General features: G+C 33.2%; 1 protein-coding gene across 4 annotated transcripts in view; it reads left to right on the forward strand.

The window, feature by feature from the left end:
* The window catches only part of PCDH17 (protocadherin 17), a 97,043-nt gene that overhangs the window by 44,786 nt on the left and 37,711 nt on the right, over positions 1 to 14,546 (forward strand). Inside the window, exon 4 of one of the 4 annotated variants that reach the window (XM_040623346.1) lies at positions 3,381 to 3,524. The exons of the other annotated variants lie outside the window; for them this stretch is intronic. Coding sequence (XP_040479280.1) covers positions 3,381 to 3,487 — 107 coding nt within the window. The 3' untranslated portion in view covers positions 3,488 to 3,524. Of the gene's footprint in view, positions 1 to 3,380; positions 3,525 to 14,546 lie in introns of those variants that run through there. 4 annotated transcript variants of the gene reach the window in all.

Consider the following 14,546-nt stretch of genomic DNA (forward strand, 5'->3'; position numbering starts at 1 on the left):
AGCTGATGTTTTGTTGTATATGCTTAAAATTCTTAGAACAAGGTGCTTTCTAGAATTAAGAATTTTTCAGATTTTGGAAAGATGATATAATACATAAATCATATACTATGTAATGTCCCCACTGGAATCTATGGCAGTACTCAAAATCAAACACATTAAATTTTGTAGTAAAGAAGTCTGAATATTTACACAAAATGGACAAAATGAAAATTATAAACTATAAATAATTCATGTCAGTTCAAGTCAGTTTTTACCACCATATGAGTAACCACCATTTCTAGATCTGAAATATTTTTGGATTTCTAGATTATGGACAAGGAATTGTAGACTTGTACTTATTTTGCATGTTGAGGCTTTTGCTTCCTTACAGCCTTACAACCAGTTATACTGATAATGATTCAAGTAGTAACATAATGAAAAAATTATCTACCACCCAGAGAAATTATTTAATCCAGTTTCCTATTAAATCATAATAGAAATGTGCAGTTGGGGTCTTGCTTTAGACCAAATGTAGAAAAAAAATAGTCTATCACCCATGTAATAGTTTTAATATGATAAATATTTACTTTGGGAAGCTAAAAAGTAATCTGAGAACATGAAAATGTTTAACCACTTCATAAACTCCTTTTGAGTAGTACTTTCAGAATTTGCAGACTGATAGCAGATGTACCCACACTTCTGATACAGGGTATATTTTTGAAACAAAATACATATTTCATGGAGATTGATTTGTCTGCCTTGGATTTTATTTTCTTTGTGGTTTTGAAAATTCATATTGAGAGATGAAATTATTTTGTTCTGTTTTTGTCCTGAGTCATTTCCTTCCTAATATTAATTACTGTGTTTATTACGTAATTTCCTTTATGTAGACATATGATCTTTTGCCCCTACAAAGTAATGTTTTTTAAGTATTTAGTAGAGTGTTGGCAAGAAAACTTTAGAAAATTTTAATACATGCAGAATGACCTTGTGATAGACATAAGCATTGCTCCACACTTGGAAAACAGTAGACAATAGATTGAATCTTAAGTAAATCTATCTGATAATTTTTTTTTAACTCATGGAGTTGTATTGTGCCTGTTGCTCAGAAGCAGATTTCATAACCATTAATTAAAACATGAATACATTAATTCAATAAATATTATTTTAGCACTCACGCATATGACACTCTGCCTTCAAGGTGTTTAATCTTTGAAGATGTCGACCCTCCATCCATCTAGCTATAATTCCATTAGTTAAAAACAATGATATGTATAAATAAAATTAATTCTGCTGAGAAATGAGTAGGTAATAACTTCTTCACATATTAGATGTGCTTTTAGTAGGGTCTTGAAAGTGGAGTAGGATTACAGGATGCAGGGTGAATTAAATATTTGAAGCTGGGATAATAACATGATCAAAGATTTAGAGATGTGGCAAGTTATAGCAAACTCCAGGCATGGCAAAAAAAAAAATTGAAATATTCTTATTGGAATATGGGGTGTAGAGTTACAATGGAAAGAAATTGGATCAGATGAATGCAGCAGGGTCAGATTTTGAAAGACCTTGAATGCCATTCAAAAAAGTTTGAATCATGTTCTACAGGCAATTGAAAACTTTGAGTGGAGTTAACTGATCACATTTTTGTTTTAGAGTGATCAGTTAACAATAGACCAGAGAAGAGTTGGAAATGAAAGGAGCCCAATGGCCAAACTGATCAATCATCAAGTTTCAAAAAGGCAGGGGCATGTTTAATACTTTCTAGTTTTTATATATTATGCCATGCAATTTATTTGCTGTGCCCACAAAATTTCATTGAAATCACTGAAATCAATACATTTCAAAGGGAAGATTACTCAAGTCAAAGTACTATCTATATTTATATTTGTTGATAATAAGCAAAGTTGATTTTTTCCCTTTCCCTTTTATTTGACAACAGAGCTGGCAACCCGATCTTAAATATAAATCCTAACAAAACCATTATAAGAGTATAGATATTTGACCTAGTCTGTGAACTTACTCAGAAAACAAAAGCTCAGCTATTAGTAATAAGGAATTAAAAAGAAAAAACATTTATTGAACACCTACACATGGCAAGCACTGCACCAAGCACTTTTTTTAAGAGAGAGAGAGAGAGAGAGAGAGAGAGAGAGGAGGAGGAGGGTCAGGGGGAGAGGGAAAGAAAGGGTCTTAAGCAGACTCCACAGCCCAGCACGGAGCCCCACACGGGCTAGATCTCACAACCCTGAGATGATGACCTGAGCTAAAATCAAAAGTCTGATGCTTAACCAACTGAGCCACCCTGGTACTCCTGCACCCAGCACTTTTTATTAAAGAGATTTGTCCTAATGGCAAGCTGATGAGATGCTCTTATCTCCTGTAATAAATGAAAGGTCTATGCATCAGAGAACTGAACGAACTTGCTCACAGTTGAGGCCCTTAGCAGTGTTGCAGTTGTCCGTCTGACATCACGTCTGTGCTCTTTCCACTCTGGTCCCTTCTGCTTATTTAGCCTTCAATAATCATGTGCAAAGAAGAATCCCCAAGGCAGTTATGCAGCATGTATTAAGCTCTGGCGTCCGTGTTACTTTTAGAACTCTGACAGACGACTCGGAGATACCGAAGTTACGTACACAAATTTAATTCCACTTTATTAATGATCTACAATTTGTAAGACACTGTAGTCCCTATGTAGTAAGACATTTCACAGTTCGCTAGGTATTTGATCAAAGGTTTTGCACAATTAAAACAGAGCAAAAAAGCTTGAATAAATTCCATTTACCTCATTGTTTTCCTCCATCCCAAACCTGCCAATATTTTCTCTCTACTTTCATAATCTCTCTCCAGCCAGCCCCCTTCTAATCCCAGTAAGGGCTATCACCATCTACCTACTCACCCTAGTCAGAACCGGGTAAAGGGACTCCTTTTCTTTCTCTCCAGAGTCCCAGTAGGTGTCACTAAGTCCTGTTGTTTCACCTCCCAATTCTACTTGAAATGTCTTTAGTTCCCCTAATTCCCCCACTTCCAGTGTATTTTCCCCTGCTCAGGCTGCCTCCCTTTCTGGAAACACCCTCCCAGGCAGGTGCTCACTTGCTTCTTTTGTAGTCCTGTAGTTAACTACCATCCATTAGCAAGTCAGTGATCTTGAGATGTAAATTTGATCTTTGCACTCCTCCTCCTATTACAACCCTGCAGTAATTTCCATAGAGCACTAGGAAAAACAAAACAAAAAAACCCCACTACACTTTTAACCTTGGCCTATAAACCTTGCCCTTGTGTCACTCTCCTGCTAGCTTACTGTACACCAGCCAAGCGAGGTCTTCTTTCAGTTTCTTCTTTCATTTCTCAATAAAGCGGCTTCTGGTGATGAGACCTTTTTTACTCTAATTTGTCTCCCTCAGGAGTCTGCAAGCTTTGCGTTTCGAAGGAGATACTTCTTTCTTCATGTATTCTCAATAGATTCCCGATGTTTATCTACCAGGAAAAAAAAAGGTTTATTGAGGATTAAAACAAGATCAAGGAGAAGATTTTAAAGAAGTTGAAGTCACAGGGTAAATAATAAAGATCTTGATCTGGTAAATGACATGATACTGAATTAATCTTTAGGGAAGCCAGTTCTGTTGCAATTAGAAACAGATCCAAAAAACATTTAATGACTTCAAATAACTGAATTATGCACATTTACTTAAATTATCTCATTCACAATACACAATTTTGAATAATTTTATAAGATAGTTATAAGATAATTTTATAATCTATAATTGCCTTTTCCATTTCGAATAGAGGAAATAACAAGCCTAAGGTCATCAAGCTTTTATGTGGCTGAACCAAAATCTTAACCTAGGCTCTCTGATTACAATTTCATGGGTCTGTTCATTATCCCACAGTGGCAATTGCCCATGTGAGAAATAATGAAGTTCTCACTAGTCTAGGTGATATTGAAAATAAGAGGGAGTCATGGGGGTACCAATATTTGGAGACTAAAGCCGTCAACATCTTGGTAGGGAGTAAGAGAGGGCCATCAAGTTTTCAAAATTAAAAACTTCCACCAGATCATAATGATATTGGGTTGTTGAATAGTATTGACTGTCTAAAGCGATGTGCAGAGAGAAAGCAAATAGTGCAATAGGAATGAGTACAAGAACAATGGGCTGATGCAAAAAGAAAGTACAGTCTATTTGAAATATATGATGCTCCACTTGAAATATATGACTCCAGACTTTCAGATTATTCTGTAATATTGAGGGAAAGGTGGATAAATTTGGGTTATCTTTTGAGTGTCCGTTATTAATATTGGACTCTAAAGTACATATAAAAATTAGAGCGTGAGGCTAAACTGACATGTTCAGAAGAGTAAAGTGAATTGTCACTAGGAAACACAGGACACAATTTAGTAAAACGAAAACTTATCTTAGATGAGTCAGGTCAAGATTCCACAGAACTCAGAAGTGGTCCTTCCTCTTAATAGACCCAGAAGCCATATTTGCAATAAAGCATTAGATTTGATTACCCAGGAAAATGGTGTTCATTTATTTTTGAGAAACGCTGATTCAGTTTGCCATATCCACGTACTGATTTTAAAATATAGCGATAATTAGATATGTCTATTTGAAGTGAAAGAGGAGTGGGTAAAATAATGGTGAAAATGAAAGATTTGTCAAAAAGAATAATAGACAACACTAAGAAAAGGAAGAGCAGTAAAGTACTCCTGTATGGAACAGTTTCCAAAGAGAAGTGTAAGTGTACCTCTCCAGAACATGATATGAAATCCTCTTGAGTTGGGGAGCCTGGGTGGCTCAGTCGTTAAGCGCCTGCCTTCAGCTCAGGGTCATGATCCCAGGGTCCTGGGATCAAGCCCCATGTTTGGCTCCCTGCTCGGCAGGGAGCCTCTTTCTCCCTCTCCTGCTTCACCTGCTTGTGTTCTATCTCTCGCTGTCTCCCTCTGTCAAATAAATAAATAAAATCTTAAAAAAAGAAAAAAAGAAATCCTCTTGAATTTACACTTTAATAAGAACATATATTTAAAATAGTAAGGATTAAAGAAACAACCCACTAGAGGCCAGAGTTTCCAGATTTCTTCCTTGCATTTTACTGAGAGTACCAATACTATTTCTGCTCCTCTTTCCTTCTATAAAATATTGACATTTTTAAAAACTAGATTACGTAGAACTTCAGAGTTTAGAAAATACATCTCCTAGATGTATTTTAATTAGATATTTTGATTTTCTGTATGTTTGATTGCTAGACTTATTTTCTGTTTTATACCCACACATATATATGGAAACATATATGAGTTTACATATATATATTATTTATCTTCAAAATTTGAATGGCAAAGTTTTTAAATTGTTTTTTTAAATTACACTTAGCCTACATCCATCAGAATATCATTAATTTCTGAAATATATTGTAATTGTGCCTGGAAATTCTGCCAGGTTACGAGGCACCGTTCCTTGAAATTACAAAATGTTTAAACAATATATAATATTGCATTTTCACATAGATTTATTAGCACAAGACTATTCAAAACCCATTAATAATCTAATAATTTTCATGTTCACATGACAATATTTTATTAAAGATCATTTACAAATTTTTTGAGTGTTGGAAAGAGTGAAAGAAACAGAATTGTAAAAGCTATAAGGGAATTTATTTGTTTTAGATTATGAGCAAGATGTTTTATAAATAGAGGTTAGACATTTTGTCTAATTTTTTTGGAACTACAGTGTAAACGAATATAAATATGTACATTCCTTTCAGTATATGTATTACTTACATGTCATCAATTCACTTAAACACTCTAGATACATTTCTTAATACCATCAGTGTTTGAGTGATATGCTATTATTTTCTTCAGATGTAACCAATCTTTCTCTGATATCAGTTCAATAATGTTAAACTGCTCAAATTCACTTTAATAATGCAGCACAGTCATTAATTCTATCCGGGGAGATCTATCTCCATCATAAATTACTTTAAAAAGAAGTCAGATTTCTATTTTGCTTTGATTCAAAGACAACTGAAATTCAAATTGAGCCAATAATATGTTGCCATATAAATCTTTATTGAAATCTTCATGATGAATAGATATTACAGATAGTAATTAGCATGTTATCTATAATTTGCTTCTAATTTATTTGAGGGAGACTAAAAGTAGTTTGTTCCCTTGGTGCTATAAGTATGCCTTTACAATTACATTTGTGCTCTTGTGCAATATCTGTTAAAAATATTGGAAAAGGTAAAAAATCTACCTAGTAATAATTATATTGATATACAAAGCATTAGTGATATTTCAAAACGGCATACATTCTTTTTTATCTTCTCAAATATAGTTTGCAAGAGATGATTCAACATTTTTTTTTTGTGCCAGACACTTTATTAGGCACTAAGGAATAAAATTATGCACAAAACAAATCTAAGTCCTGATCTCTGTAGTTCCCCAGTAAATGTTTATGCCATTCAAAGCTCTTGGAACAACATCTAGTTTGACTTTTTGTTATTGAAGCATACAAGTCTGAAAAACACACCTTAGATCCATCATGTGAAATCAACAAATACATGAGAGTTGACTTTAACGATTGGGAGTGGTAAAAGTTTATCTTATCTGCAGCTGTGAACGCTGTAGGATGGAATTCTTATCCCTTTCCTGTAGATAAAAATATTGAGGAACAATATCCTGCATGGAATTCCTGAATAGAATAAGGACATAAAGTTAAAACTAAGGAAATTTTAATATAATATGGACTTTAGTCAACAATAATGCATCAATATTGGTTCATTAACTGTGACAAATGTACTATATGAATATAAGATGTTAATAATAGGGCCAGTTGGGTGTGAGGTACATGGAACTTTCCGTATTTGAAATTTAGAAGTTTATTTAAAACATTTTTAACTTTGATAGAAAAAATTGAGGAGACAAAATTGTGCAGAACATTAGATGTTAACCTAAGAATTTAGGCATTTTTAATGATCAGTAGGAAGCCATTAAAAATATGAAGGTGGGAGCATAACAAAAGTAATGCAGCTACGTTGGAAACTTTCTCTGTGACTGCACAAACAAACTGTAGAAAGGGAAAGGAAGCATCGATCAGGTTCAGTAACTTTCATACAAAGTGGTAGACCAGAATTCAGATGGTGGTCAGTGTGAATGGAAAGATAAAGGTTGGACACAGTACAAATAAAGTAATTAACAGTATTTGGCAATTTATTTTATATAAAGTCTATCAGAAACACAGTCTGGGTGATTTGAAAAAGAGATTTATAACATAATAAACTGGATATAGAGTAGGAAAGTGACATATAATTTTAGACTTAGAAACTACAGTTGCTGTTAGTAGGGTAAAAGAAAATATATTTGAGTTCCCAAGGCTAAATGAAAGTATAATCATTTCCTCTAGGAATGTCCTGTGTTTAAACAATTTGAAGCCTCTTGAACAAGGAATGTTTGGAATTTTTGAACCTAGAATGTCACTGTGGTCGGTTTCACAATCTTTGTAATGATGATCGTATTCTTATTTAAAATGTTAATATTTTCCCATAAGTGCACAGTGAGTCATACTGTCAATGCATAAACTAAGAATTGGGAGTAAAATAGGAAAATTTCTAGCTGCCAGACTATCACTTAATCAGTAATCTCTAATATGTATTCAGAATATTAATTAATGGTTTTAATAGAAGTCTAAAAATGGCACATGGCTACAATTCCAAATTCACTTGATAAAATGAAATTTTAGGTAGTTAACTTTTATTTTATTCTCATTTACATTTCTACTTTTGATTATTAAAAGTAATTTTATGTTCCATATCTCACAAGTGCAAAATAAATTGCTTCTGAAACTTTTAAAGAAAGGTAAATGGTTGAAATTATCAAATTTGAAAGTGACCCACAAAACACCAGTAATGAGAGAGGGAGAGCTGAATTTGTTCCCATTGTGTGGAACAGTCCCCTTGATGTCAATGGAGGTTCCTAAGAACGTTTTTGTAGGTAATTTGAAGTGTTCAAATTAGAAATAATTATTAGATTAAACACTATCTCAATTGGAGTTAACTTTTCATTTTATAGATGTGACCAGCTCTTTAGGGTCATTCTTATTAAAGAAACCACCTTTTCATAAAAAAAAAAATCTAACATTTCATAATCAAAGAATAGCTATGAAATATTTCTCTGGGTGGAGGAGAGGGAACTCACATTCATTGTTGATTTGTACAGTGCTTCTCATTGGATTCAGTAAAGTGTGACTTATAATTTTGTGATTAAAATAGATAAAGATGTATATATTTGACCACCAATTTGCCCTGGGTACCAGAAAATGATAATGGCGTTTTTGTCACACAAGGGGACAGACACCACAAACTCTCCTGTGATGAACTATTCTCTCAAACCCCGCTGTCTTTGTTACCTAAGGCTGACACTGAGGAGGGAGCTCCCTCAGGGGCGTCAAGTCCTGGAACATGATAGATTTATTTTTTCCCATCAGGTACAATATTTTCAGGATGGTTGGAATCCTGTGAGAGTATTTTGGTCAGGATAAACTGTGTGGAGGTTGACTGCTCATTGAGATTACTTGTACTGCAATGAAGTACAAACATCTTTGGAAATGTTTTCTCTGCTGAAAAAAGCTTAATACAATCATCCCCCATCTCCAATCCATTTTCTCTGAAATTCTTAGAGGTCATGGGCTTTTCTCTCTGGATCGTTAGATAGTGCATTTAAACACGGTTTAGGAAAAATTGTGTTTGCGCATAGCAAGTATAATAACACTTATTTTATACTAATCAGCACATACTAATGCATTTTTTATTTTGTTTTACTTTTTGGTCAGAAAAAAAGCAAGGCTAGTGACTTATATATAGGCTGATCTCTCTTTAATATAAGATTTGTTTTTGTTTTTGTTGTTTCACAAACACCTACTGACATATAAGTATCAGAGGTGGTTGTGTGAGTATTTGTAGAAATGCTATACAGTATAAAGTTGCTTTCATGTATCATCAAATACATGGAAGAAGGCTTAAAACTTTTTACATCATTGTAATGAATGTCAGATCTGGAATTAGTAGATTCATTTCTGGCATTGGCTCAGTAATATCAGTTGCTTATTTCTGTTTCTCACTAGGACCTTAACTTGCTAGGTCTTAAGTACCTTACCTGTAAATGAAAGGACCAAACTAGGTTATCTCTATCATGCCTTATCCTTTATAACACTGTATGTATACAGATACATGGATTCTGAAAAGTTTTGCCACTGTAAGAGAGATTTTGCAGCCTCTACTTAAATTCTACCAATTATTTCCTCAGTATAGAGATATGATTAATTCTACACATGTAATATCAATAACTAAAAATTCATTGGGAGGGAATTCATTTGTGCTGTCCCAAATTTTCAGCAGTCCTGTTGTTACTCACAATAAGGATGGATGATGATATATTAATAATTAAAAATATTTCTGGGCAATAACGTTCATTCACTTAGTACTTTTTCACTGACTATCTGCACTAAGCCGATATATTGTAAAAAGGGGAGGCAGGAGTCCTCATGGAGAATATGCATACTACTCAACACGCAAGTCATGAGGGGGGAGAGCCATGAAGGTAGTGAGGAAGTACAGCCAGATTGCTCTCAGGGGAAGAGAGTTCCAAGCAGTGAAGACCAGTGCTCCCTGCTTATCTGGCATATTGAATGAAAAGCTACAAAGTCCAGCATGGCTGGGGCAGAGGAGATGAGTTTGAGGTAGAAGGAGGCATTAGGGAAGAGAAAAGGGGTAGATAGATAGTTTAGCACCATATAGCCCTAGAAAATGGAAAGGACACAATTTTTGGTTAGTTATCTTACTGATGATGCTTTGTGGTCTGTTTATTGAAAGAATCACCTAAATTGTGTTCTCTTACATTAACATATCCAACTTTGTGGGAGTTCTAAATTATAATCAAACTTCCCTGGAGACAACCTTTGTAAACACGTTTGTATTTTTTTAGTGCCTTTGAATGTATTTTGTGTGTGTGTGTGTGTGTATTGTATGTGTGAGTGTGTGTGTCTATACACTCACACTCACACATACAATACACACACACACACACACACACATATACATATTGCAATTGGATTCATCCCAAATATATAATGTGTGCATTTCCCTTGACACTTAGCATTATATCATATTAAGCAAATCCCCAATCCATAAATCTTCAAAAGCATTAGTTGTATTCAACTTAGTATTCAAACTCAGTATTCAAAATGGTGGTTGAACAAGTCTTTATTGATGCATGCCTCTATTTGGGGAAAATTATATGTCACACACATATACATATACATTATAATTACTTTTATAAATAATGGGCTATTCTACTTTACTCTTACAAATAAGGTACTGTTGAATTTACAATAATACATCTTATTATTTCTTTAAGGATTGATCCTAGAAGCAAATTACTAATGTTTCAAAGAACATGAATGTTTTTTAAGGTACCTAATAAAAACTAAAACTCCATAGGAATTTTTTAATGTTTTTATTTAAATTCCAGTTAGTTAACATACAGTGTATTATTAGTTTCAGGTGTACAATATAGTGATTCAACATTTCATAAACACTCAGTGCTCCTCACAAGTGCCCTCTAATCTCCATCACCTATTTAACCCATCCTCTGACCTACCTCCCCTCGGGTAACCATCAGTTTGTTCTCTATAGTTAAAAGTCTGTTTCTTGGTTTATCTTTCTCTCTTTTTTCCTTTTGCTCATTTATATTATTTCTTTTTTTTTTAAAAGATTTTATTTATTTATTTGACAGAGAGAGAGACAGCCAGCGAGATAGGGAGCACAAGCAGGGGCAGTGGGAGAGGAAGAAGCAGGCTCCCAGAGGAGGAGCCTGATGTGGGGCTCCATCCCAGAACACCGGGATCACACCCTGGGCCGAAGGCAGACGCTTAAGGACTGAGCCGCCCAGGCGCCCCTCATTTATGTTATTTCTTAAATTCCCCACATGAGTGAAATCATATGGTATTTGTCTTTCTGTGACTGACTTATTTTGCTTAGCAGATACTCTCTAGCTTCATCCACATCGTTGCAAATAGACATTTTTCCAAAGAAGACATACAAATCTCCATAGGAATTTAAAAAAAAATTAACAGACTATAGATTACTCAAAATTTTTACATGAATAACTAGCCCAGTATCCATAAAGAGGATATTCTTAGGAAGGAAATATAATTGGCTTTTAATATTTCATACTTAGGTTTCAATATGAAAAAATAATTATTTTAATTTTTAGACCAACACCCTAACCATATTCATACTAGGTTTTTATTATATTATTAGCTTTATTTGGGCAAAAATATTTTCACAAATAGTTTTAAGAATTACTGTGTTGTCAGTTTAATGTAATAAAGAGTTTAGGGGATTGTCCTCAAAGGTTCTTTATCCAATTAGAATGTCAAGAGATCATTTAATGAAGTTAAGAGATTTTAGGTTTTAGATACAGCAGTTTAGAAAACCTAAAATTATTACCATAATATTCACACAGGAATATACCTTGTTTTATCAAATTATGCAACTGAAACTGAATGGAAAAGACAAAAATGAGCAAAATCATGAATTTTTAGTAGGTGAAATAATATATTTAGTATCTAGCTATGATCAGAGAATATGACTTCTGAATAAAACTGAAAAGTGTCATGGGTAAAAAAAAATTGATTCAATACATGAGCCATATTACAAATCCTTTATAGTATCATTTATGTTGGATGATGTGTGATGTGTAAATTGTGTAGTCTTTACTTTGTGCCAGGTACAATTTTCAAAATAATCTAACCACAGCATGTTCACTAATTGCATTACTCTAACTAGCTATATTGTATGCCCTTCATTTGACAGTATAACTACATAACCTTTGAACATGGTATCCCTTGTGATTTTTAAATGCAGCATCAACATTTTGGCAGAATCATTTTGCAGGCATTTAAGTTACAAGCATTTGAGTTAAAAATTATATCTTCTGGGACGCCTGGGTGGCTCAGTCGTTAAGCATCTGCCTTCGGCTCAGGGCGTGATCCTGGAGTTCTGGGATCGAGCCCCACGTCAGGCTCTTCCCCTGGGAGCCTGCTTCTTCCTCTCCCACTCCCCCTGCTGTGTTCCCTCTCTCGCGGGCTCTCTCTCTCTCAAATGAATAAATAAAATCTTTTAAAAATATTATATCTTCTGAAAAATGTCTGCAGTATACTTTTCTTCAACTGCTCTTGCTCACTGGAAGTATAAGTTATTAATTCTTTGGTGACCATTTACCAATTCATTAGTCAAAAGTGTTTCCCAAAATTGGGTATGAAGAAATTATAGACATTTAATTATTTTAGCCAAAATTCTATTAGATAAAAAAATAGAGAGAGAGTAATGCAACAATTTTTTGTTCATTCTAAATTAACTTCATTCAAAAAAAATAAATTCACTCATTAACTCGGAACCATCTTAATATCACTTAGTGACAGAATTTAGTGGGATGACCATATGATTTATTATCCAAAGTGGCTCATTTTTTAGGGTAAAAGTGGTACCTTTAGTACTTTCTCTGAGACTGATTTTTCAGGGCAAATCAAAGCTTACTATAAAGGGGTTTTTAATATAATAAAATAAACAGTGATTGTGCAGGAAAACTGAAATATGAGAACAATGGAGAGCTAAAGAGTGAAACAAAAAAAGGCAAAACATAAAAATTAATATTGTTCTAGTTGGCTCCTCTGTGATTATTTTTTAATGTTAAAGCTTTTAACATTTGCATTTTAATTTTTAAAAAGAATACAAGCTATTTTTGTTACTCATAGATGGAGTGTGTACACATCAATTAAAAGTTTAATTGCTTTACAAATAGCTTTACTCATCTCCCTTGTGAATTTGAAGTGGAAATGTTTAGTTTGAAAGAGAATCCATGAGAAGGAAAATGATTTGAAATTTAATTCATAGATAAGACAGCCAATCTAGAATAATTTTAGTTTCTCCAAAGTGAAATGTATCATCCTTATACATTTTACTTTTTCCTAAGTTAATAAACATGTTAATATTATGCCAGCTAACAAAGGTATTTATTTTTAAATTAAAGGCAAAGCTATATTTGAATGCATATCAGACCATGACTTTCTATTTTGAATGTATACTGGAGCTTATTAAATTTTAATACAAGTAAACCAATTTAAGGTGACTTATGGTTTAATAAATGCCAGTGAGAACAGGAAGTTAAAAGGCTTATAAAATTCAGGAAGATAATTTCAACTTGATAATATTTCATGGTGCAGACTGATAAAAATTTCTGTTACTATTTCTTTTCATCCTCTATTTTCTGGTATCCAGACATTGATATTTAGCATTTTCATGCTTTGAATAACAGTTCTATGCTTATTATTAAATTGTCTGCAATTTTATGGATAAATAAATGAGAAATTCTCCATTTCTCAGCCAAGCCCAGAAAGCATATTGCCAGCTTGCATCTCTATACAAGGACTGAATGTTACTTTAACTAGGTGCTCTCTTCATTTATCAATAGTTAATTTTATCTGTATTAGTTTACTTTTACTTTTTACTTTTGTAATATTATTAATATGTTTTGAAGTTAACTAGGCTGATATTTAGCAATCTTATTTACAATGAAATAAAACTTTCAAAGCTTTTTATTAAAATGAGTTAAGATGTGCGTAAACTAGTTCAGCTAGTTTCTTCCATAATAACTTAAATATTTTATTTAATGTAAAACAGTTATATTTGGGAATTCTACAGTACTGTATGTATTTCGTATCTGTCATTGGAATGCATTTCTAAAAGTGACAATGCTCGATGAATTGATATAATCTAGAACAGAAGGGAAGAACACAAATTAATTTGTATTTTCACATTCACTTATTCTAGGTTAGTACTTTTCTTGCTTTGTTTCTCCTTTCTCTTTTCTTTTTCTTTTTTTTTTAATCTCTTGTTCATGCTGTTCCTTTCAAAGGGGAGGAAAAAAATGCTTATTAAATTTTTCCAACTCATTTTATAAAAGCAAATCTCATTTCCCAATTACCATGCCAAACAAACATTATATATATATATACATATAACATATATATTCAGCGAGAAGATAACCTATATGATACAATATCTGATTTTATATTTATTTGAACTTGTTTTATAATCAAAGCATTTCATGTCCATTTCTCTAATAAATAAACTCTTAAGGAGCTTAAGGATTTCTTCAACTAAAGAAATAGAGACAGTGGAATTTCCCAGCTTTCCCATAGCCAAAAGAAATCCGTGACACAGCTTGAATTGGAGGGTATAGTTCCTGACTCCTCATTCAAGAGATACAACTATTGTCAGTACTTCCACTTTAAGATATGTTCCACAATTTTCAAATCCCAAGCAAACTATTGCTGTTATAAGGGAAGGGAGCACTTGAATACAGATCAACATTTTTTTCTGTTGCAGTGTGATAAACTCATTATGAATTAAAATAGTATTTGAGGAAAAAAAATTTTTTTTAAAGGAAACTGATATGTTCACTTACTTTTAGAAGTATATCAAGGAGTTAGGACACAGAATTTATTTTTAAA

The sequence above is a fragment of the Ursus maritimus genome, unplaced genomic scaffold (genome assembly GCF_017311325.1).
Source record: "Ursus maritimus isolate PB19 unplaced genomic scaffold, ASM1731132v1 scaffold_10, whole genome shotgun sequence".
Taxonomy (NCBI): Eukaryota; Metazoa; Chordata; class Mammalia; order Carnivora; family Ursidae; genus Ursus; species Ursus maritimus.